We start from the raw sequence: 26,708 nt of genomic DNA on the forward strand, positions 1-26,708 counted from the left end.
CACGAACACGAGTGTGTGATCATGGCGGACGTGACGATTCGCACGTGACCCTTGTAGACGGGGCACATCCCTCGTGTCCTCGCAAACGCAATGTATCCTGCACTGATCTTGCTAATGCCATGTTTGTGTGTAGTCCTTGCAAGACAGTGTGTGTAGTCCTTCGAAGTCCTTCGAAAAAGCACAATGCACTTTCACCCCCTTAAATATTCCAGCTTTGTGTTTTTAGCATAATCCCACTGAGTATCACCAAGATAGCATCTCAACTGCCAAATATTATCTCACCGTCATAACTATCGGAGGGATAGCGCATACAATTCCTTTTCAATCACTAATAACTTGTCTGGGTCTTTCATCCATTAGAGGGTGCCAGCTAAAGATTTGTGCAGAGTATGACAAATTATTATAAAAGTGAATATGAAACAAAAGTCAAGGTGACAGTGAAATAGCCAGTTCCTGGCTGGTTTGAACAATGACTAGCATCATCACAGTGGAAAGACTCTTGTCTGAACACACATCCTGCAGTCACCAGCAGATGGCGCCATATCTCATGGCAAGACCTTGGTGAAGATAGAGGGGGTGGGGCGAAGGAAAAGAGATGGACCATAAGTTTTGTTGACCATATATTTTGCATCCTGACACATGAGAGGCATTGCAAAAAGAAGCTGCTATCCATTGGAAATAACTTTAATCCATCTAGCTTGACCCACATCTTAAATAATACCTTTGGAGAAGCAGAGTAATCCAGCTTGACCCACATCTAAGAGAATACCTTTGGGGAAGTGGGTTAATCAAATCAAACACATTTTGCAATGAAATTATTTTCAGTACACACACACATACACACACACACACACACACACACACACACACACTCACATCTTGTTTTTTCATTTCTATTCATCACAATTCTATCACATATACACACACACGCACACACAGAGATTTTGCAGACCCGAGTGGAAGGGGGGCCTGAGATTTGGCGGACCAGAGTGGAAGTGGGCCCTGAAATTTGGTGGGCCCAAGTGGAAGGAGGGGCGGGGGGGGGGCTGAGATTTGGCGGACCCGAGTGGGAGGGAGGCCTGAGATTTGGCAGACCCAAGTGGGAGAGGGTCCTGAGCGATGGTAGACCTACTCTTGCAGGGCTCCGTCCGCTGAGGATGTGAGAGACCGAGGTGGAATAGAGGAACGTGCCAGATGCAACAGCTTCTGGTGCACGGCAGCTTTAATGAGGCAGAAGGCTGCGCACATGGTGCCTTGAGTCGTGTCGATAGTCTGGAACGTGGCCTGGCCTCCCAGCTTGCTGGGTTTTTCTGACCTACTCATGCTGTGAGTGAAAACCCAAGATTTGGCGACTCCCATTGGGCCCATGTTCTGCTTGCAGGGAACCGAGTTCCGTGAGATCCAGTAACGTGCTGAATAGAACAGCTTCATGGGCAGCTTTGGTGGGGGAAGGGGGAGATGTTGTTGTTGTCATTTGTTGATTGTTGTTGAATTGAATTTGAATTGTTGTTGAATTGTTGAATTGAAAAAAATTGAAACATTTAATTGAAAAATGGAATTGAAGTTGAAAAGTTGAATTGGTGTTGCCAATTATTGGTGGGTTTTGTCGATTTAAACTCATTGAAGAGGACATACACACACGAAGGTGGATACTTCAAGACCTGGGAAGGCTCCATTCCACATTTTGAAACCCACATTTGGCGATAACAACCAACGTCAAACACTTTTAATTAACTATACAGTATCGACTGTTCCTAAAATATAATATAATTTAAAGGATTGCTGAAAATGATGTAAATTTCACCACACACCATGTTAAACTTATTTAAATTGTAAATATCAAAACATAGTTCCCTTACCTAGTTCCTTAAATTACTTAAGTTCCTTAAGTAAGAGCAAATCATCGTTCCTTAAGTAAGGACCTTAACCTAAACACACACACACACACACACACACACTCACACCTCATCTTTGAGCATTGGAGGATAGGTCTTGCATCTTAAATTACCTTGGTTTCAATCAGCTTGTATGCAACTTGGTCGCCCACAAATGTCCATCTCCCTCTCCCCTTGATCTCACTCTAACTCCTCCCACTACTCTGCTGTTAGTGTTTCTCTTTTTCATTTTGTTCCCTTCCATTCTGCTCTAGCTCTTCCGCAAGCATCGATCGTCTATACAAAAAATAAAAATGATAAATGTTGATCTGTCTAGCACTGACTTGCAGTTGCTAGTTATATGATTGTGCCTTAAAAGAGCGCAACGCACTAAGGCACAACATAAAAAGGCTACACATGGGGGGTGCAGGACACACACGTAGGCACAGTACACACTACACATGGGTGTGCAGAAAACACACTTGGTGGCGGACACACGTTGGGCAGGACACACACTGTGCATGACATATGTGAAACAGGACGCACACAGCACAGGGCACATGCAGTGCAGTACATGTGCAGTGCAGGACACACATGGCGTAGGACAGGACACACATGTGGCGGCAGACACACATGGTGCATGTAACACACAGGTGCATGACACCCTGGCACATAACACATGGGTATGCTGTTCTGTACGCCAGGATTCATGCAGGTGTATCTAGAAGCTGACCATATAGCAAAGCTGGCCACCAGATCAGCCAGCTGCATAACACACAAGGGCATAAAACACACGCAACTAACAGCGATACAGCAAGCCGAGCCCTTGAGATTGTATTTGAACAATACTCAAAAAGCCTAAAATCAGATCACAACTGGTGTTATCAAAAGTAAAACGAAGAATTCATCAGGAACACACATAGAGATGAAATTTTTCACTATCTTGCAGAGACACAAGTGATCAAAAGTCCTGTTTAAATACGTGTTCCAGTAAGAATTTGTTGACGGCACGGTATTTACACCATTGAGTGAAACTCACGTGGTCCCCTCTCAGGTCAACAAGTGGGCAAAAAGAATGGCAACTCCCATTATTAACAGCATCACCATGGCTCCAATAATGGTCCTAGAGTCCTGCTGAAAAGGGTAAGAAGAGAAGAGAAGGAACATCTCGTGTAATCTGTCAGACCATGTGGGCTCGTTCAATAAAAGCTTATGTGCAGGGAAGTTGCTTATGTTTTCCTACAGAAACCAATGATACAAGTTTTCACTTTGTTTGGGACCAAAGTTAATGGGGGGAGGTGAGAAATTTTACTTTAATTCCTTTAAGTCCTTGGGAATGGAATGTTTGCAGTAGCTTTGCTGTCGTACCCAGCAAGTCTCAATATATTAACAAAGCTTTCGGCAGGGGAAATTCATGCCGTATGACAAAATGAAGGTGATAATGAGGATGGCAAGGAAAACATCATGGATTTCACCGGTTACTCAAAACTCCAAAACCAAGTTAACATTGTAGATGTTATAGCTCAAGTGTACACCAGCCTCTCTTGGTGCTCACCGAGCTAGAGTGCATGATCTCCGTCACAACCTCAATCTCTTCCTCCTCCTCCTCTTCCCGCTCCTTATTCTCCATGGTTTCACATCCACCTGCTTGACCAAACTTCTTACATCCTTGTAGGCCCATTCTCTTGCTTTCCGGAACTGTGACATTGACTTCAGTTCTGTATCCAGAAGTTTCCTCTGATTTCAGGGTCTGCATGTCTGACCCTCTAAACCGTAGAAATAAGCCATCAGGGACTGAACCTCTCGGATCTTGCACCTTGCCACAGCCCTTGTGGTCATCTCTTCGTCGAAGAGGCTTCATGGCCTGCTCGTAGTGAATGCGAGGGGCATGTGGTCTTGCTTCTATTACATTCTGAGATGGACCTGGACACATGGATTGGGCCATCACAATGGTTTGTAATAGCCAAAGCAAACCCCATTTTTAAAATGCTTTTTCGAGGAATAAATTGAAATCAAATTTAACAAATATGCTGCTATGGTTACAACAAATTACAGAAGAAAGTGCTAAAAAAATGAAAAGGAAAATAATGATGCAAGGGTCATGGAGAAAGTTTTACATTTTACTTTTTTGAACATGAATTGTTGTTCTATGAATTGATATGAATGTAATTCAAACAAGGCTACCTGAGGATGATAAGATATGATGCATGATGTTCAACTTGTTCTCAATATTATTGTACTGGATAATTGGAAAGGTACATATGTCAAATTCGAAACAATTATTAATAATCTACTAATCTGCAAAAGGTGCCAGAGCAACATATAAACAACCACTTCGGGTGAGGACAATACAATTGGACCAAAACAGAAGAGGTCAGAATTTAACCAGGAAACAAATAACTGTTTGGACCAGCGTGGAACATATATACATTATGAGCTAGAACAACACTCGATAGAGCGCATACCTCAGCAAGGCTCAACAGTTGTTTGTTTTTTTGTTTTTGTTTTGTATTTTTGTATGCAAGATCGAGGCTCGTGAAAGAGCTAACATTAATCACACAAAAAGTCAAACCGACACACAAAACACAAAATAAGGGGAGCGGTAGACAAGATGGGGAGAGAGGGGGAAGGACACAAACACAACATTTGAGAGCCGGGACATCGAGAGAACAGTGGGAGGGAGAGGGCTTGGGGGGAGGTGGGAGAGGTATAAAACATATGGACACTGCAAGGACTTCTAGGAAAGAAGTTGGAATTTCAAAAAAGTGTATCTGGGGTGAATTAGCGGGGTAGAAAAGATCAAGGTTTTGGATAGGGGAAGATAAACGATGGTGGTGAACAGCTGTTTTAAAGACCTGGAGGGAGGAGTAGGATTGAAGGGAGTGGGGGAGTTTGTTCCAGAGGCGGGAGAAAAGGGGAATGCGAACAGTTCATGTTTTCGATCCCACTGATATATATATGTATGTATGTATATATATATATATATATATATATATATATATATATATATATATATATATTGTTACGTGCTCCTCCCCAACCCCCTGGTCACGGTGTACCTCCGAGCCCCAAGAGGAGTCACGGCAGAAAAAATGTGTTATTCTCTATGTCAAAGATCAATGGTGAAGCCACACCAATTGTTACCAACAAACAAATATTGTATTAAGATCACACAAGAACAACAGTACAACAATAATAGGAATCAAAAGTACAATCAATATGTATCCTATGATGGTACCATCAGTTTCGTAATATATAACTCACTGTGCTCCAAGTGAGTGAAACAAGAACATTCCCAATGTCTCTTTCCCAGCTTCGAACCAAAGTTGATTCTTTGACTTTGTCTTGTTTAATTAATTCAAGCCAAAGTCGATCCCGGCTGCAAGCCAAAGTCGATCCACTCCAGCGATCATCAGAACGATGTCCAATCGAGATCAGAATCCCGTTCGAATGACAGTCACAGTCACGCGGCCAAAGCTGCACAAAGGCGCCCTCAAGGCGACTGGGAAATCCAAAGGCACCCTCCAGGTGCTTGGGAAATCACACCCTCGGGTATGGACGTTTCACGGCTCACAGTCGGCGAACCTCAGATTTACCTTCAAAATCCGCGTTGCACACACACACACCAGAAAAACGTCTGAATGCGGTGAGAACGGCTGAAGCGAAGCAAAGAAACCTTGCTCGACGCACAAAGCGCGCGAGTCAAAATGGCCGACGGCCCGTACTCGAGACGTAACGGCACGACGCGGATTCTCTTCGGAATCAATCGCAAAACCTGACACGCAGGTGAATCTGTCACAGCAATAACAACTCTGTCGCAGGAATCCCTTTCCCGGAAAACCCAAAGTTCACTCGTGACACTTGCTTGCCAATGTTCGCTCCAGACCGCAAAGCAACTATGCTTCTTGTCCGACTTCACTTGCTCCGCCTTCTTTTTTCCTCTTCCTCTTCGTCGTCGTTCGGTTCCGGTTTCATTTAAAACATTCACTTTTTTACCTTTCGAAAATAGTAATATCTATTTCCCTTAAATGACAACAATAACAGTACATGGAATCAAAAATGTTTACAGTGGATGAAAACCACAACAACGGAAGTGACAAATCCGTAACAATATACCAATAAAGACCTGGTGTCTGTACCAATAAAGACCGGTCTCGGACGAATGACTGATCGAGCTTCACACTCCGAGGCGTTCAATCAAACAATGGCAGATCTTGCTTATATGCGTAAAAGGAGACGGCTGGCAGCAAGGCTCCGACCTGCACGGATTCCACTGGAGCGTCCTCGAACCACGATAATCAAATCAAACCAACACGGAATTAAAATGCAACAGTACCGGGTTTAATGAAAGAAATGCCGGTAACAACAGAATGCACAGTAAACTAAAATTCCTTATTGGAGTGCCCCCAAACGGACTTGTATACAACACAAGGGGATAAGTAACTGAAAGTAATAAATGTGTTTGGTTTGTTTGCTCAGTACTCAGCTTTGAGCGGCCCTTGAGCCCCGTCGGTCCTCGAACGGGTCCCCGAGTCCCTGCGCGGGAAACAGGCCTTGGCGCGCAGCTGCGTTCACTCCAGCCGCCGACGTGCAGCGCTTAGGCCCTCACGCCTTTCTCGCACCTCCTTCCACAAAGCACCGTGGTCTCTCCGGCGCACACGACACCCAACCATCATGAAGCCACGAACCAACAAACCAGGGAAAGGATGCATCCGCTCGCGATGATTGTCCCAACACAAGAGAGAGAAAATGGCAATGCGTCTGCTCACAATCACATCCACGAAGCAAGAGCCAAGAGAGAGCACGAACAAGAGTACACTTGTGATGACATCCACGAAGGAAGAGACAAGAGAGAGCATGAACAAGAGTGTGCTTGTGGTGACATCCACAAAGCAACAGAGGAAAATGCCGGGACTCAGTCTTTTTGTTCCCCGGTCTCGAACATCATCCGATGACGTATGCCGTCCACGCATGCTCCAATCAAAGAGTCCATCTCATCACTCCATTGGCTGGACCAATCATCACCGTTCGGGGTGGGGCCTCACGGCCCTGCCTGTGCCCTTGTGATGGCTCGGCTGGTGGCAACAGTGGCGTTGTTCAAATGTCTGAATCCGGTCAATTTATTTAATGTTTATAATTACGCGCCGATCGCTTGGCTGGTAGTGTGTGTCGTGTAGTGTCCTGAGGAACAAAGGAATAATCACAGAGGCATTTACATACAGGGAATTAATTACCCGTAAACCATACCTAATTAACATAGCCCCACCCCTTGCCATGGGGACAAATCTTGTCCATGGGGACGACCTTACACGACATCCGGTCTAACGGATGCCCTACTTAGGTACATGGAGGTTTCTTCTTCTTCATCACGACACTCGGAGCACACTACCTATACAATGCTACCTGGACTAATGTATTTCATGAGCTACCCCCCACAAATGTAAAACAGCCCCCCCCCCCCCCCCCAGCATGGAACCGTAGCTCCTGCAATGTTCAATGAGGCGCTACCATTCCAGCCTTAACACTTACCGACTCAAACTTAATTATTCTATGAAATAAATTAGGAGGGGCTGTGGGAAGCGAGCCGTAGCTAACTCCTCAGTCACATTTGCTCTACGGCTAGGATACGGCGGCCGTAGCCCCCCTAAATTGACAAACGTGCGGCGGCCGCAGAGCTTCTGAGGTGGCCTCAGGGTGGCCCTAGGGCGTATGGCTATCTTTTACAGGCCGTAGGGGTCACTGTGGAATTATAGCGCGGAGTTATAACTTTTTTCATTTCTAGGTTGGCCGTAGCAATTCGACAAGCCGTAGCCATGACGATATGAGATATGATATACATATGAAACAGAACTGGTATATATACCCACTCGTTACCGTCCGTCTGGCCGCACGTTCGCCTTAGAGCCCCCCTGTGGTCGCCTTGCGGGCACCTTGAGGCTACCTTGCGTCTGCCTTGAAAATTATATGGCCGCCGCAGGGACGCCCTAAGGTCACCGTGCGACATCAAATCAAAGACCGTACGGCACCCCCACGTTTTCGGTCTCCACAATTTCTAAATACCCCGTGCGGCTACCCGAAAAATAAAAACATATTTGACTGCTACATTGTGTGACCGTGGAAATACTGCGGCCGCCCTATAATTGCTAGTGGCCTTAGATTTTTTAGACCCTACGGCCGCCGAGCCAAATGTGACTGAAGAATAACTTACCTATTCTCCTTATCGTTGTACACCCCTTAAGCAACAATTAACATATTTACAAAACTTGGTTCCTCGCTCCTGGGGCAGGAAGAAAAGGTCAGCACACAACACTCTATGCAAAAGTCAAAAATTCAAAACATTTGTACAAACCCTGTATCCCTCTACAGACCACGTCCCCCGGTGGATGCCACAATACCCAATGTTACCTGCTGAGCCATCCCAATTTGCCCAAATTTCCGAGGGCCCTGTCCTGGTGTACAGGTGAATGACATGGCTCGGTGGATTTTTTTCCCCATTCATTCACACAAATCCCATAATCAGTCAAACACATTGCAATAATCAATACACTTATTTCACCCCCCTGCAATACCATGGCAGAGATGTCATAACACGTGTGTGATCCTCAACTAGGCAGCGGGGAAGTACCGTACAAGCAAGATAGTGTGGGCGCTACAGGCTGTGGTGCCCGCAGTCCTGACTTGTGACTTCTTCACCTCTCCCCCCCTCACCCCCCCCTTTCAATTATTGGCCCCGTGACAGCCAAACAGCTCCTTCGCTGTCATCCCGCCGGGAAGGTCTCCACACCAGGCTCCTTTGCCTCAGGCTATCATAGCCTCAGGGTTGCCAGGGGTCCCCATACCTCAAGGCGCCCAACCAGACCCCCCACCAACAGGCTCCAAATTTCCAGACACCACTGGCTGCCAGGGGCAATTACATCAGGGGGGGGGGCACAGTCACCACTCCTCCAGAGCTTGATCCATACCTGCAGGGACACACACACCTTCCCCACCCACAAAATCCACAATAACATTTCCTCCCCCGCTGCCATTCAATTCTCAACGCATATTTAAATAAAGATATCATACAGAGATGCTGCCATGGCTTGCTTACACATTAATTTCCCATATTCCCATTCCGACACATATCTCAATCATAACTCAATCTCCATCCTCACGACCACACAAAAACACAAAACCTTCACACATAAACAAACGCCACCCACAAGACACTTTATGGCACACAAATCAATCCCCTCACCGACCATGTCATTACTCTCAACCACCCCCATTTCAAATTACTCATGTCCCAATTTCTAAGCAAGTACGGAACCCTGGGACAGTAAACATCAAGGTCTCTTACCTCAAGTGCAGGTAGTTGCAGGTTGGTCGGGTCCAAGAGTGTCACCCACCTTAGCCAAATCCCAAATTGATCCCATGGGGCCAATCAATTTCCAAATTTCCTTTTTATCCGCTGTACTGGCAAGCGTGTGGATCCGCCTCCTCCGGTGACCTTTACTACAGTACTAACCTTGGCTATGACAGCACCACCCCTCTAGTGTTCAAGGGCCATCGGGATAAGTTGAGCAGCCGAACCGCCAACATGGCCCACGAGTGTCCATAAGGGTGCGACCCACCATCTATCCTTCGGCCCCCTGCGAGGACCACGGCTCTACTAGCCCGGCTGGCAAATGTGGTGAGCACCTGCTGCCAACTCCGCCATTCCCAAGGCCTCGGACCTGGGAAGCACGGTCGCAGTGCGTGGCATCCACATCACATCCCCTGCACCTCTCACATCCCCCAGTCCACCCACATGCAGCCCCCATTGCCCACCCACACTTGACTACACCCGTGGTCTCTACGGGGGTGGTCCCGTGGTCTCTACAACAGAAGGTCCAGTTGACAGCCATGCTCCCCCAGGAGATTCAATCCCAGAAGACATGGTCCGCACACCTCGGCCACCCATGCCAGCACGTTGACCTCCAAACTGCCCAACTCCATCTCCACAACCCCGCATCCTAATATTGGCACCATCGCCCCCATAGCCAGTTGAAGGCTGTGTCCTACTACTCTATCCATTTTTGTCCCAGCCTCCAACAATTTGGTCTAACACACCTGGATCAATAATGGTGCCACTGTCCCCAGTGCCCACCATGGCCTCACAAAATTCCCCTTTAAATTTCGCATCTAACCCTCAGATTACCTGTGCCAATTTTTCAAAATATCACCATTTCCACCAAAGAAGGACGCTTCTCCATACACTTGCCAGCCAAGCATGGCCCCGTATGCTCGGCTCGTTCCAATTTCCCGATCACCCAATCCCATGGCTCTCTTCCCAAGCCAAGAGTCCACAAATCACGACAGATCATCTGTGGAAGATCATGCTCACACCATCACGTTCCACAGATGCCCCAATGGTTGTCCGGTGGGCTATAATCATTCCTGTCCATGCGGTTCGACCTGCGTCCATAGACCAGTACAGCATGGCAGGTCACCACATGCTGGCTGTCCCAGAGTCTCAGGAAGAGGCTGTCCGGCCGCAAGCCCGGGCGGCCATCACATCAGGCCCTTGTTGGCCGTTCGTGGTGCCGCCATCAAAGCGCGACCTGCAACACCTCTCCCTAGTGGTCCTCATGACACTCCATACCAGGTGCCTGTGAGAAACCATCTCGGACCCCCGGAGGTCTTAACCCCCACCAGGGTCCGGTGACCCTGCCGGCCCGAGACACTTGCTCGGACAGCGCTCCGATCAACAAGGTACGCCACACTCCACCAGACCCCCCGTGGTGCCCGGGCCGTACCATGACACCCATGGTCGGACCCCACGTCCATATTCTGTCAGCGTAGCCCCCAGCTCCCGTGGTCTCTACACCAGAAGAGAAGAGGAAGAGGAAGAAGTTCAAAGAGTGGCAGAAGGCGAAGGGTACGGGAGCAGAAACAGCAGAGCATGAAAGTTATAAGGCAGCCAGGAAGGCTGCAAAGAAAGAGGTAGCAAAGGCGCAGGAGGCATGTAGGAAAATGTTTGGAGAACGCTTGGATTCGGAAGAGGGTCAGAAAGCAGTATTCAGGATTGCAAAGCAGATAGCGAAAGAGAGGTGTGATGTGATGGGGGTGAGTTGCTTGAAGGATGAAGTGGGACAAATCGTTGTCGACCCAGATGGAATTAAAGGAAGATGGAAAAGATATATGGAAATGCTGTTGAATACAGAGAATGAATGGGATGGCAACATAGAGAGTAACCCAGTTTTAGGACCGGCAGAGAAGATAACTGAGAAGGAAGTTGAGGAAGCGATAAAAGCAATGAAGAGTGGAAAAGCGGGAGGGCCGACGGGAGTTGTGGGAGACATGTTGAAGGCAGCAGGAAGTTGGGGTGTGAAGAGAATGACAGAGATCTGTAATCTGTTGGTGAAAGAAGGCCGCATTCCAGTGGCTTGGGAACTGAGTACCCTCGTCCCTCTATACAAGGGGAAAGGTGACCCTCTGGAGTGTGGCTCGTACTGAGCGATAAAGTTATTGGAGCATGGAATGAAGGTATTGGAAAGGGTGTTGGAGAGGAGGATAAGGAAGAAAGTGAAGATCGACGAAATGCAGTTTGGATTTATGCCAGGAAGAGGAACGACAGATGCGCTTTTCATTGTGAGGCAGTTGCAGGAGAAGTACATGGATAAGAGGAAGAAGTTGTTTTTTGGGTTTGTTGATCTGGAGAAAGCATTCGATAGGGTTCCACGCAAAGTATTGACATGGGCATTGAGGAAGTTAGGAGTGGAGGAATGGTTGATCAGAGTCGTGATGGCAATGTACAAAAGAGCACGCACAGCTGTAAGGACGAAGGACGGGAACAGTGGTGAGTTTGAGGTGAAGGTGGGAGTGCATCAGGGGTCGGTACTAAGTCCACTACTATTTGTAGCTGTGATGGAGGTGCTGGCTCAGTCCGTAAAGGAGGGTTTACCGTGGGAGTTGTTGTATGCAGATGATCTGGTGTTGATTGCGGAAAGTATGGATGGACTGAAGGAAAAGATGAACAAGTGGAAGGAATGTATGGAGCCAAAAGGTCTGAAGGTGAATATCGGAAAGACAAAGGTGATGGCAAGTGGTAAAGCATGTGGTGAGGTGGACAGAACTGGGAAGTGGCCGTGTGCTGTGTGCAGGAAGGGTGTCGGAGTGAACTCCATTCAATGTACAATGTGTGCTGAGTGGGTTCATCAAAAATGTAGTGGTCTGAGAGGGTCATTAACCAGTGTGGCAGCTACATTCAAATGTAAGGTGTGCACAGAGGGAGCTGCAGATGGAGGAAATGTTGAGTTGGATCTTGGAGACGGCGTGAAGCTGGAAGGTGTGAAAACATTTTGCTACCTCGGAGACATGCTGAATGGAGAAGGTGGATCAGACTCGGCAACGGTTGCTCGAGTGAGATGTGCATGGAAGAAGTTTCGGGAACTGAGTGGCGTGCTGATGAGGAGGAGAGTGTCGCTGAAGCTGAAGGGAAAGGTGTATGCTGCATGTGTGAGAAGTGTTATGATTTATGGGAGTGAGACATGGGTAATGAACGTAGAGCAGCAACGAAGGCTGGAAAGGGTGGAAATGCGAATGGTTCGATGGATGTGCGGAGTATCGTTGAGAGAGAGGAAGACAAATGATGAATTGCGAAAGATGATGGGAATATTGCCTGTGATTGATGCTGTGAAGAGGAACAGGTTGAGATGGTTTGGTCATGTATTGAGGAAGGATGAAAGTGACTGGTTGAGAAGAGTGATGGAAGTTAATGTAGAAGGAAGTAGAGGACGGGGAAGACCGAGAAAGACTTGGCTAAAGATGGTGGAAGAAGAAATGCGGGCAAGGGGGTTAACAAGGAGAGATGCAGAAAATAGGGCAAAATGGAGAAGATTGTCATGGGGACCGCAAGGCTAACCCCCGCTCTAGCAGGGAACATGGCCTTAAAATGCATGTTGTGTTGTTGTGTAGCCCCCAGCTGGCTGGCATAACCCAATTTTGAAAGGGGCAAATTTTCCCCCAGGCCAACCCCAATGACCTCTCCTGGTCCGAATTTCACAGCCCAAGGACAAACTCCCTCCATGGCTGTTCCAAATCAAATTCCCATTGCAATTTAATTTTAAATTCCCTTTGAAAAATTTTGGCCTCGTGTGCCCAACCGCAGCTGCAGGTCACAACCCCTTCAACGGGTTATTCTGCCCCTCCCTGCAGCTGTTCCAAATTCGCTATGGGCCCCAGTTTTTCCAAGGCTCTATCTCCCGACTCCTCTTTGTCCGAGTCCAGCTCGGGGCCAGAACACGCCCCCTGCTGGGTATCCAGTTTCGGAGCCTCCGGTGCCCCATTGTTGTTCGTGGTGAGGGTCCCCTCGGTCACTTTAATCTCATCCTGGGGATATTCGACGGACCGACTCACCTCAACTCCCAGACTCTGTTGGACCCGAGCAATCTCCGCTTCGATGGTACTGTCGCAGGTCTCCAACCGCTCCCGTGTCACATCATTCATCTCATCATCCCCAATCAATCCTGGCCCCAACAGGTTATCTATCAATACCCGCTCCGGTTCCATAACATGGGCCTCCAATATCTTCTCCTCAGCCAATTCAACCCCCTGTTGGTGCATTCCGGCATCCACACAAATCCAACAACCTTCCAGGTCCTCATTTAATAAACATTTCCCATTTAAATTTCAGTTTTCCCTCTCCTGTGCCGCAAGTGTATCAGCTTGGGTTTCACCCTCTGCAATTTCCAATGCCCATTCCTTCTCCTGTGCCCCAATTTCATTCCTTTGTTCTTCCTTTATTTGAATCATTTGTTCTCTTTGGGCTTTCATCTTTTTCATTCCGGCTTTCAATTGTTCACCACAGGCATCCAATTTAGCCTCCAAATGTTCACCAATTCTCCTCATACTATTTTCCAATCATTCCCCATGCTCATTCCGAGCATTCATATCTCCCTTCAACCCATCAATTTTGTCACACTGGGCATTCATTTTATCATTCAATCCATTAATATTGCTCTCCAATCGTCCCATCAAATTTATCATCATGGCCTGGAAGGCCCTCGGGTCTATTTCCTCATTTGATCGTTCCGGAACAGGGGAAGTTCCAATTATATTCTCATACCCACCCACCCCCGGCTCGCTTCCGAGTTCTTCGGGACCCTCCATCCACTTGGCCATCTTACTCGCTTCCGACATCCCCAGTGACAAAGCCGTTTTCCCGCTCGCACGTATTTTACCTCAGACCAAAAAAAACTTTACATTTACCGACACCAATCGACTAAAAAAATTTTTGTACACCCCGGTACTATGATTACCTCCCCCTCGCCGAGAGAAAGACAATCGTTAAAAAAGTTAGATTCCGAAAGCTGAGCGCAATTTCACCCTCAGCGGGTGTCGAACTAGCAACCCTCGGACACCGAGTGTCTGCTGGGTTTGAATCCCACTCCTGACACCAGTTGTCATGTCTGTACCAATAAAGACCGGTCTCAGACAAATGACCGATCGAGCTTTACACTCTGAGGCGTTCAATCATACAATGGCGGATCTTGCATATACGCGTGAGGAGGGGAAGGGCAGCAAGGCTCTTACCTGCACGGATTCTACTGGAGCGTCCTCGAACCATGATAATCAAATCAAACCAACACGAAATTAAAATGCAACAATACTGGGTTTAATGAAAGAAATGCCGGTAACAACAGAATGCACAGTAAACTAAAATTCCGAATTGGAGCGCCCCCATACGGACTCGTATACAACACAAGGGGATAAATAACTGAAAGTAATAAATGTATGTTTGGTTTGTTTGCTCAGTACTCAGCTTTGAGCGGCCCTTGAATCCCGACGGTCCTCGAACGGGTCCCCGAGTCCCTGCACGGGAAACAGGCCTTGGTGCGCAGCTGCATTAATTCCAGCCGCCAACGTGCAGCACTGAGGCCCTCACTCCTTTCTTGCCCCTCCTTCCACAAAGCACCGTGGTCTCTCCGGCGCACACAGCACCCAGCCGTCATGCAAGAGAGAGAAGATGGCAATGCGTCCGCTCGCAATCACATCCACGAAGCAAGAGCCAAGAGCGAGCACGAACAAGAGTGCGCTTGTAAGGACATCAACAAAGCAAGAGACAAGAGAGAGCACGAACAAGAGTGCGCTTGTGATGACATCCATGAAAGCAAGAGAGAAAAATGCCAGGACTCAGTCTTTTTGTTCCCCGGTCTCGAACATCATCCGATGACGTCCACGCGTGCTGCAATCAAAGAGTCCATCTCATTGCTCCATCGGCCGGACCAATCTTCACCGTTCAGGGCGGGGCCTCATGGCCCTGCCTTTGCCCTTGTGATGGCTCGGCTGGTGGCATCAGTAGCGTTGTTCAAATGTCTGAATCCGGTCACTTTATTTCATGTTTATAATTACGCGCCGATCGCTTGAGTGGTAGTGTGTGTGGTGTAGTGTCATAAGGAACAAAGGAAAAATCACAGAGGCATTTACATACAGGGAATTAATAACCCGTAAACCCTACCTAATTAACATAACCCCACCCCTCACCATGGGGACAAACATACGACCTTACACGACATCCGGTCGAACAGATTCCCTACTTAGGCACATGGAGGTTTCTTCTTCTTCGTCACGACATTCGGAGCACACTATCTATACAATTCTACCTGAACTAATGTATTTCTATATATTCTATATATGTATTTATATACAATATATATATATACAATATATATATATACAATATATATATATACAATATATATATATACATATATATATATATATATATATATATATATATATATATATATATATATTGTTACGGCCACGGCTTAAGATGTTATGATGGGCCGAGCGGAATGGCCGCCGTGTTCGCACAGTTTACCCGATTACCCCCAACTCACCCGATTCCACTCGAACGTTGGCCAAATCGCGCTACGCTAAATCAATGAAGGAAAGGACACAACGACTGGGATAAATGAAACGACGCAAGGGGTACAGTTCTCAAGACCTCCGGAGGAGGATATAATTAGTGGGGGTAGATTACAAGATTACAAGGGGTAGATTACAAGGTAATGAGGTAAAGACACAGAAGAGATAGGCACTTAGACACAATCTTATCTATCCCAGACAGACCACAGACAAACGGAACAAGACTGACTTACACAGGGATTGATGGCAGGGAAGGACAGGCAGTCGATAGCACAAGGTGCACCTTGGCTCAGGGACAGGATAAAGCACGGTCCAGTCCAGAGATGCGGGGAGGTGTCACAGCGCTCGGAGGTGGCGTCCTTCTCTCTCCAAGCTGAGGGCGCATCTGACGTCACCTCCCTCTTCCTGCGCATGCTCAGCGGGGAGTGACACGCCCTCGGCTCGTTGGCTCCGCCCCAGATGGGATCGGTCCGCCGCTTCTATTGGGTGCGGGGGTTACCGGACTCCGCCCTTGACGAGGAGCTGACAGCGAGCCCCTACTTGGTAACCCCGTCGAGCACATGGTCGATGGCGGCTCGTTGGAAAGGCTTGGTGCCCTCCCAACACCCCCCACCAACCAAGCCGGAGTGAGGACGCGCACTCCCCGCGCCGCCGCCGTTGTTGTTGCTGTTGTTGTTGTTGTTGCTGAACCGTGAGGAAGAGCTGCGGGGAGGTATTGGGAGGTCCTAAACTTCCTAACAGTGCCATACAATCACATTCTGGTGCAACGAAGAGTCAGAATTAATGGAAACGAGTCCTTAACTGACATAGACTAAGAATAACTAGCAAGATGTCCTATAGTTGTCTACGTGAGATGCGGTGGACCTGGATGCGACATTTAATGGGGGAAATAGGGGAAGGTCGGGTCTACAGAGTATTGTTTACAGGAAATGGGACTAGGGAATGGGGGATTGGGGATAGTTGGGAAGTATTGAGGAAATAGGGGAATATTTACAAGCGGATATGGATGGATGCCAATCTCATATCCGCAACATTGCACCCTTCTCTACCTCGGGGCGTCCCGACCCGATAAATTTTTATCTACGTTAGTGTGGCACTCAGATGTAGTTCCCTCTACTATTAACTCAACCCTGAGTGCGACAGTTTTACAGATGTTCACAAATGAGTAAATATGTCCCCCTGCGACGTTGCACCCTTCTCCTCACAGAAACATACCCACAGGATAACCGAATCGCGGAAAGAATCCTCAAACTAAACATACAGCTGGTAGGGAGCATCATTTACACAAGACTACACTGATATTTACACTACGATCCAGGACCTGTTCTTTGAGGAACACATGCAGATGTTATGCATAGAGAGAGAGCACGCATGCCAGCATCGATACACCAACCCACGAGTGCCCTGTGGCCCTACGGCCTTTAATAATGTGCAGAGCACCCCGTCCAAGCACCAAAAGCACCACCCCATACACACAGTCAGCACCATCCGGTGCACCAATAAAGTGTTCATAAAAATGCACAATCAAGTGTCCATGGTCACCGGTGGTGTCGCAGCCGGCCGATGTTCTGCCGCTGGTCTTGCCTTCATGGAGTGCACTTGGCCTTCTGGCTTCTTTAGAAATAAAGAAAGGCGCCAACCGCGTCCATTTCTGAATTGTGGCCGTCAGGGGGGCCAACTAAAAGTGGTTCACCTGTATGGCATAGGTGCCACGTTGACCCAGAGGTCCATCAACGGGTGGTGCTTGCCCGCAAAAGAACTGCGGTCCATTGTGGGCGGCCACAAAAATTGCGGTCCATATGGTGTATCGATCCAGGCAGCAAGCAGCGAAAGTACAGGCCCACAACTGCGGAGCCAGCACCTCTCTCTCCTCTCTCTCTGCCCCAAAGCCAGATCCTCGGAGGTGGGAGACAAAAGAAAACAAGTGAGTTAGGTGGTAAGGGCGCAAAAGTGCACGCAATATTAGGTAATGCACACTAGGGGCACATGGGAACCAGGTGAGACAGGTACGTTCCTACCGTACGCCCCCCCCCCCCCACCAGGTAACCTACATTGCCCCTCCCTTACCCCTTACTGTATCCACAAAACACAACACTACCCATAAACATCTACTTTACACATCAACAAACGTCCCTACTGTCTTCCCCGTTCCTCCCATAAACCAAATTCGTCTTCTCTCCCTCCTAACCAATCAAATTTGCCATTTCCAACTCTCATCAAAATTTGCCATCTCCAACTCAACATCAAAATTTGCCATCACCAATTCATCATCAGTCCCTCCTAAGGAGGGAGAGATGGAATCACCCCAATGTCTCATCCACGTCGAGATGCGTCTCACAAATCCACACAGCAATTCTCCTTTCCTGCAACACAGAACAAAGGAACACAGGTGTGGAGTCATCATCATCACCTCAGGTAAGTGGCTGCGTATGGTGCGACAGGTTCATCAATCGTAACTATTTCCTAAATGACTTTAACAACTTTACATTACCCGGGGTCTTTCCCTGCCAATCCATTGGCCACTTACACTATGGGTTCTAAAAACCAATTCCCATTGACCAAACTGTGGTGCTTCTCAATTTGGGGTCTCACTCCCCCGATTCATCTCCCGGTGCCCTCGCACAATTTCTGGGCTGTGACGTGTAGCTCTCCCAGCAGGTCTACCCACCTGCACACCTCCACCACTGTAGTTGCCACCCGAGCTTACCTGCTCCTCACCCTAACCTAACTAACTGGGGAAGGCCCTCTCGCACTCTCACCCCCTCAGTGCCCTCTCTGGCACGGGCTGCCCGATCCACACCCGGGATCCTCAGGCACCCACTGACACTAACGGCTCCCAGAGCCCACCTGCGGCCTCACCTGGCCGACATCCTCACAGTGGTGGAGTGCCCAAACCAACTACACACACTAACAGGCTACACGCCCAGCCATTTCCACAACACTAATGCACCCATCCACAATACCATTCTGCAACCGCACCACAAATGCCAATATCCAACCACAATTTACCTATACCCTCTACCTAACACTTACACTACCCGCCCCGGGTACTCGTGCAAGGGGTCTACTCTTCCCCCATCCACACCTTCGCACCATGCACACCACTCCGTACCACTTACTCCAACTCTCTCCACACCACTCATTCCAATACTCCATGTATTCCACACACCTGCACTTGCACACCTGTGCTCTCATACTTGGTGCCGCCTGCACCCTTCTCTTCCCCAAGCGCATTCGCGCTGATCCACAACACTCACTACTCACACACTGCTCCACACACCTGTCCAGTTCTCACACAGCATCATCTCATCTAACTACTCCCCTCTGAAACTTGCGCTTCTCTGTCTCCCCTTACACTCAGCGCTCCCACGTCATTATCATCCACTCTAATCTACCTGCGTCCCCACTACAGGTATCAGTCACTAACTAATCTTAACGTTACCTAATGTCATCTTCTAGGGCCCTACACACAATATCCTAACCCACCCGGGCTAGTTTTCACTGCCATACACCCCATTAACTATTGCGCATTTGCCCCACTGTTTGTGAGGGATGACAGAGTTGCCATCCCACCACATCGGGCATCTCCCACTACCAATTTTGCACATCAAATTTCAACAAATCAAAAATTTGCCAATCACTACCCATCATCTGCCAATCATTACTGCCAATCCTCTGCCAATCATCAAATTTTGTTTTTCTAATTTCGGGGCCAAAACACTCCTCATCACCCGTCTACTTATTAGATCCTCTCGGTGCGCCAATTCCCTTCTAAAGCTCGGCTTCGTACAGCCGAGCAATGAATGCGGGTTGTTTTGTGCCAGCGGCTGGATGCGTCCGGCACTCGGGGCAGGGACGGGGGCTTACCCGGGCCGAGATCCCACACACCATCTCGGCACGGAGCCATCCCATGGCCCGATCTCGACCTGCCGGAATGCCTCAACAAAAAGTGGTCGCCATGACGACCCTTCCTATCGGGCTGCCCGCTCCGCCTAGTGGAGCACGGACGCGGCCGTTCAAAGCGAGGCCCAGCGTGGATCGCGTACGGCGGTCCTTTCGAACCCGCCGTGGCTCGGATCCCCGCTGGTTCTCGCGGCACGCGTAGCCCGGCACGCACCGAGGGCCCGATTCGGCTATAAGTCGCTCTAACCGCTAACCCGGTTACCGTCGATGCTTCACCTGCATGCTTACACGCATACGCTACCCCTTTCTTGCTCATACCTCCAGCTGTTCCCATGCTCCTCGTACCTTTCCTTACACACCTCGGTACACTCATTCCACTCACAGCCTTGGTCACACACCTGACCACCGAACACTTTGGCACACATTCGTTGTTCGCACACCTCACCAACACACCTCTTCGCGCCCCTTCCTCGGTCACCTCCTCTGTGACAATCACAGGTGTGCTTTCACTCGCACACCCAACCACGTGCCGCACGACCAACTCAAGTGTGCATTCCCACACACGCTCTACCATTCCAGGTGTGCATCCTTCCATTCCAGGTGTACATCCTCGCTCACCTGTCACAACTAACTCACGCTCCATGGCACTCTCACTACTCTCACCTCCACTCTCAGTCGCGCACTCACCCTTACTCTCGACAGCGCACTCTTTCCTCATGCACCTGTCCGTTACACACCTTTCTCACGCACACTCTCCCGTTACATCCTCTGTAACACTCACAACAGGTGTACACTCTTCCTTACTTTTGACAGCGCACTCTTTCCCCATGCACCTGTCCGTCACACATCTTTCTCGCACACCCTCTCCCGTTACATCCTCTGTAACACTCCTCACTACGCACTTCCATGTGCTCCCTCGCACACGCGCTACGACCGACTCACTCTCGACAGCACCCTCACTCCTTGGCACGCACTTTTTCCTCACACACCCCAGAGTCGGACTTTCTCGCACACCTCCTTTTTCGCACACCAGACCTGTCGCACACTTCACCAACGGCCTCTCACGAACACCCGGGTCCATCTCGACCCCCAAGCTCATTAAATCACCTGGCGCATCATACGCACGACCATATTGGTCACCACTTAAACCGGGTCTTCTTCCTCTTCGCTTCTCCTCCATCACCTGCGAATCCCTCATCCGGTTAATGAGCACATCATCACGATCCGAACACAGACTTTGGACCAATTCTTTTACCTCCTCTTTTATCTCTTTCTTATCCCCTCTCCGTCGCTTCTTAATTTCGCTCACCCCTTCTTCCACTTCTTCTAATTTCTGCTTCACCTCTTTTATTTCCCGGTGCGTCTCCTCAAGTTCGTCCTCTAAGGCTACCTTGACCGTTTCCATGTGCGTCCTCACCTGCCGGTCCTTCGTCTCCATTACCTCTGTCACCTCGTCCAACCTCGTTGTCAGTCCCTCACGTACCATCTGACATTGCCTCTGTGTCGCTATCAAGTCATTTTTTATGTCGTTTTGTGTCGCTCTTAACCCTCCTAGTACCGCAGTGTTCCTTTGAACCTGCTCCGTTAGTTCTTTTTGTCCCTCCGTCAGCTGTTCCACTTCCAGCGTCAACTCCTCTATACCACCTTGCAATTTTACAGTCCCCTTTCTCACCTCCTTCTCCATGCGCTCCTTACAGTGCCTCACCTCCTCGCGCACTCCTCCGACCTCCTCACTCACACCTCTTCTGATCTCCTCTCCCATCACTTGCATCTCCTGCCCAGATGCCACCCTCATCTGCTCCATTTCCTCCCTGTGAGCATCCAATTTAGTTTCTACCCCCATTCTGACCCCCTCTATCTGCTGCCCCATTTTTTTAACTTCCCTTTCCGCTTGGTCCCTCATGTCCCTCAATTTGCCTTCCATACTGTTTTCTAACCCCTCTAACCCATTTTTCACTCCCTCTATCTGATTCTCCTGGGCAGCCATTCTATTTTCCACCCCCATTAACCCATGTTTCACCCCTTCTATCCCATTGTCTAACCCCTCTAATTTCTTGTCTAATCCCTCACCGGTACCCCTCGCTTCATCCCTCATTACCCCCAATTGCTCACTCTGAGCCCTCGCTTCGTCCCTCATTACCCCCATTTGGCCCTCCAATCGCTCACCCAATCGCTCCCTATCAGCCCTCATTTGCTCACTATTAGCCCTCATATCGTCCTTCTGCAGGTTGAGGGACGCCTGCATTTGATATATACACTTCCGGGTTCGGTTGCGAGAGGACGCTGGCGTTGCATATTCGCCGCTTCTCCGACTGGATGGATGTACAGGGTCTGCTTCTACCTTTCTGACCTGACATCTCACACCTGTCCTGCCTTTTCACACCCGCACGTGCCGCGTGTTCTCCGGCTGGATAACGGAATCTGCTTTTGATGGTACGGAATACGGAATTCGAAAGGCCCGCTCCCGTTGATTGTGGCCGTGGCCTTGTTTGCCGGTGGCCTTGTGGCCTTGTTTGCCGCTGTGGTCTTGATTAGCGGCTGCAGTCGTTTGCCGCTGCGTTTGCCGCTGCGTTTGCCGCTGCGTTTGCCGCTTTGCCTCCTCGACCTTGGCCTCGTACTCGTCCCTTCTAGTGCAGCGGCATAGCAAAAATTTAAGAAGAATTGTGCATTTTGTGATGGAAGCACCAAATTTGGCACAATGATAGAATGTTATATTTAGAACATTTTCAGATATGGAACCACTTTGAAATTCACCCAAGGTCGCCGCCATATTGGATTTCAAAATGGCGGCTTTAAAAATCTGTAACCCTTAGGGGGGGTGGCGGAAACAAATCCTACAGGCACAATTATTGCCCCATTCACCCTATATCTTTTCTAACATCAGTAGACACATTACAGCGGCGATTCTGAGCTCAAGGGAACATCTAGGGGTCTGGGGAGTGAAAAATTTGAAAATTTCGGCCAAAAATACCCCTAAAAGAGGTCATTTGGTGTCAAATTTCAGGGGGGGTCGTGTATTGTCCTGTAGATAAAACATGCTGGTCCGTTGATTAACCCCTAATTAAACGACTTTTTTGTTTGTTTGCTCCATCCAGGTTTCAATCATGTCGAAGCAGTTCAAGTTAGTTCATGTTACCAAGCATGTAACTTCAACGCCAAAGACGCCACTGGACTGGGAACTCTGTGTTCTGTGTCAAGTTGATATAGGAGAGTCCCTACAGTGTCCTGCTGTCACGAAAAGAACTGATGCAGGTGCTGGATACAAGACACTTGAAGACAATCTATCAGCATTCAATAAACTAGGCAAGCTGCCACAAGACGTGGACTTGCAACGACTGGATGAAGGCCAAGGGATAGCTGCCACTCTAGCTGCCCACCAAGCCAAGTGGCACAAGTCATGCAGGGTGAAATATAACACTACCAAGCTACAGCGGGTACAGAAGAGAAGTCATTCAGAGGGAAGCCCTATCCCCAGTACAATCACAGATAAGTACAAGCTTACTAGGTCTCAGGCAGCTTGTGTTGATAGCATATGCGACAATTTGTGCTTCTTCTGCCAGCAAGAGCTTGGTTTGGAGTTTCATCAAGCAGCGACATTGGAACTAGATAAACACGTTCGCAAGGCTGCAGAGTTTCTTCAGGATACCACTTTGTTAGCCCAACTGAGTGCTGGGGACATGGTCGCAAGAGAGGCCAAGTACCATAAGAAATGTTTGACATCCCTATACAACCGCGTGAGGGCAGCAAAAAAGCTTGCTGAGCAAAGCCAGAGCACGGTAGATGTCATTTCAGCAATAGTCCTTGCTGGACTGGTAACGTACATAGAGGAAACTGCTAAAGAAGAAGACACTGCTCCTGTATTCAAAATGGCAGACCTCACCAAGCTCTACACAATGAGAATGGAACAGTTCGGAGTTGTGCTGGAAACACGAGTCCATACAACCAGACTCAAGGAGCGTATCCTGGCACACTTCCCTGATCTGCAGGAGCACAGGCAGGGAAGAGATGTCCTGCTGGTGTTTCAGGAAGACATTGGCAGTGCATTAGCCAAGGCATGTCAACATGATATTGACAGTGATGTTGTGCACCTGGCACGAGCTGCAGGGATTATAAGGAAGGATATGTTCCAGTCATCTCAGCCTTTCAATGGGTCCTTCTCAAACAAATGTCAAGAAGAGTCTGTGCCACAACTGCTGCTGACAATGGTCTCCATGATTTTAGAGGGCGCAGGCATCAAAGATCAGGCATGTCAGTCATCGGCATCGGCGTCTGTGACAATAGCTCAACTTCTCAAATACAACAGTGTGAAGCATGAGAGGAGAGGTGCAGGCACAGACGTACAACACAGCATTAGTCAAGAGACTCCTTTGCCAATATATCTTGGCTTGATGCTTCATGCCCATACGAGAAAGAGGGAACTGGTTGACACATTATCTGGACTAGGGATCAGCATTGCCTATGATAGAGTGCTACGGATCTCTGCAGAGCTGGGGAACGGGGTCTGTCAGCGCTTTCGGGCAGAGAAGGTGGTCTGTCCCCCAAAGCTCCGCGGTGGAGTGTTCACCACATCAGCTGTGGATAATATAGACCACAATCCCAGTTCCACGACAGCACACGACTCCTTCCACGGAACTGGTATTTCATTGATACAACATCCAGACTATGACAATCAAGGCACAGACTGAGGTATTGTCATCATCGGGGGTGTCTCAAATGTCAAGACTGTGGAGGACCTTCCACGGTATTACACAGATGTACAACCAGTTAGTTCACTTGCCAAAAGCCACCCTGTACCAGCTGGAACCCAGGCGTCGCTGCAGAGGAATCCTGCACAAGCTGAACTGGATAAAGAGAAGAGGTGGCTCCAGACTGTGAAGGATGCATGTGACAGTGGTGACACACAGAATCCAGGAAACATTTCTTGGGCTGCACATCACGCAGAGAACCAATCGGCCAAGGATACTAGTATCACAGTCACACCCACTGCCTTGCTTCCCCTCTTCCATGACCAAGCCCACTCAGTGGCAATGATCCGCCATGCCATGGATGTCGTGAAAGCAGCGATCAATGAGCTAAACCCTGGACAAACTCTTTTCATATAATTTAATTTTGATTATATAATCCCGATTTGTATTATCTATTCGGAAGAATATTTTGTATTGTATATATAATCTTTAGCTGTCCACGGTACACTCCCTCAAATTGTTAAGAAAGGCCTATTGGCCATAGTGTTCTTGAATTGCTTTTTTCTTTCCTGGCATCTTGGGGGAGTGTACACGAACAGGCTACTGTTATATGTGCAATGTCATATTGTATGATTTCATGTGTTTGATGCCAAGTAAATAACAATAATAATAATAATAATAATAATAATAATTGCCCTGTATTTATGTACTTGAAATAATGTACTGAAATAAATTAATAAATGTTATGCAGATTCATGTCAGGTTTTATTCGTGACCACCTACACCAAAGGAATTCACATTTAATTTACATCACGGTATTGTTCATGCTTACACCAACAGGTCATTGCTGTACAACCATGTGCAGACACAGCCGCTTTGGCCCCGTGCAATCACGAGGAAGCAGACACGCGCATGATGCTCCACGCAGCAGCTGCTATGAAATCTGGACTGCCAATCTTCCATGCAATCACAGGGTGTGATACCGTCTCGAGCTTTGCAGGTCGTTGCAAGAAAACAGCATGGGCAGTATGGGAAACTTTTCCAGAAGTGACCAATGCATTCCTGGACCTGGCATCTGCACCAAGTGAGATCTCTGAGGATACACTGGCAACCCTGGAGAGATACGTAGTGCTTCTGTACGACCGCACATGCACATGTTCTGAGGTGAATCTGGCAAGAAAGAAACTCTTTGCAAAGAAATCTCGATCCATTGAAGCAATACCTCCAACACAGGCCGCCCTAGTACAACACGTGAAGAGAGCAACTTACCAGGGTGGACATTGTTGGGGACAGTCTCTTGTCCCACACTGCTATCTCCCATCACCATGCGACTGGGGGTGGGTGGACAATGACGGACAGTTCGATCCTCTGTGGACAACACTACCAGAAGCTGCCAAATCCTGCTATGAACTCATCTGTTGTGGGTGCGAAAAAGGTTGCAGTGGGAGATGCAAGTGCAAGAAAGCGGCTCTGAAATGCACAGCACTGTGTGCCTGTGATGGTGACTGCTCACATTGAGTTGGAACTGTGACACTTGGCATGACTTGATGCAATACGCTCGCTAGTTCTCTTGCTGAACGTGTGTATACAATGTACGTAATATGGGATTATCAGTTGCTTATGTGCATTAAAACATATTTCAATACAACCATTCAATTCATTGACCTCAGAAATGTACATCTAGACACCAGAATCAAGAATCTAGCTGGCATAGAACCAGAGATATCGGTCAGCAGATTTTCGGAAGCCGCCATCTTGGAATCCAATATGGCGTCAGTAAATCAATTTCCGCCATCTTGAAATCCAATATGGCGTCAGTAAATCAACTTCTAAGTAGAACCATTCAATTCCTTGACCTCAAGTTTGTACATCCAGACACTAAAATCAAGGCTGTAGCTGGTATAGAACCAGAAATATTTGTAATTAAAGATTTTTAAGCCGCCATTTTGAAATCCAATATGGCGGCCACATTGGGGTGAATTCCAAAATGGTTCCATATCTGAAAATGTTCTCCATATAATATTCTATCATTCTGCCAAATTTGGTGCTTCCATCACAAAATGCACAATTGGTTTGCTATGCCGCTGCACTATTCGCTCCTGCCTGGCATGGCTCTGAAGTACTCCGCCGCAAGGCTTCTTCTGCTCAATACCCGCTCCACCCCATCATGCATCTCTGCCATCAAATCAAATGGACTCCTCCGACGACCCAGGTACATTCACCGTGGCTCCGGTCGCAAGTTTGTTTATTTGCAATCAGGTCACTCCATCCCCGTCCTCTGGTCGGCTCAGCGCACTCTCACTCTTCGTCCCAGCGCACCTGGTCACAGCAACCCACACGATCGCACCTCTTG

The 26,708-nt window shown here is 48.3% G+C and overlaps 1 protein-coding gene across 1 annotated transcript in view; it reads right to left on the reverse strand.

Annotated features, from left to right (window-relative positions):
- Nucleotides 1-433: 433 nt before the first annotated feature.
- LOC137429355 (junctophilin-3-like) overlaps nucleotides 434-26,708 on the reverse strand; it is a 91,929-nt gene continuing 65,654 nt past the window's right edge. Inside the window, exons 6-8 of the mRNA XM_068119308.2 lie at nucleotides 3,430-3,797; nucleotides 2,914-3,008; nucleotides 434-557 (exon numbers count right to left, since the gene is read on the reverse strand). Of these exons, the coding sequence (XP_067975409.2) occupies nucleotides 2,925-3,008; nucleotides 3,430-3,797 (452 nt within the window). The 3' untranslated portion in view covers nucleotides 434-557; nucleotides 2,914-2,924. The remainder of the gene's footprint in view (nucleotides 558-2,913; nucleotides 3,009-3,429; nucleotides 3,798-26,708) is intronic.

Source organism: Myxine glutinosa, chromosome 6, assembly GCF_964187855.1.
Source record: "Myxine glutinosa chromosome 6, kmMyxGlut1.1, whole genome shotgun sequence".
Lineage (NCBI taxonomy): Eukaryota > Metazoa > Chordata > Myxini > Myxiniformes > Myxinidae > Myxine > Myxine glutinosa.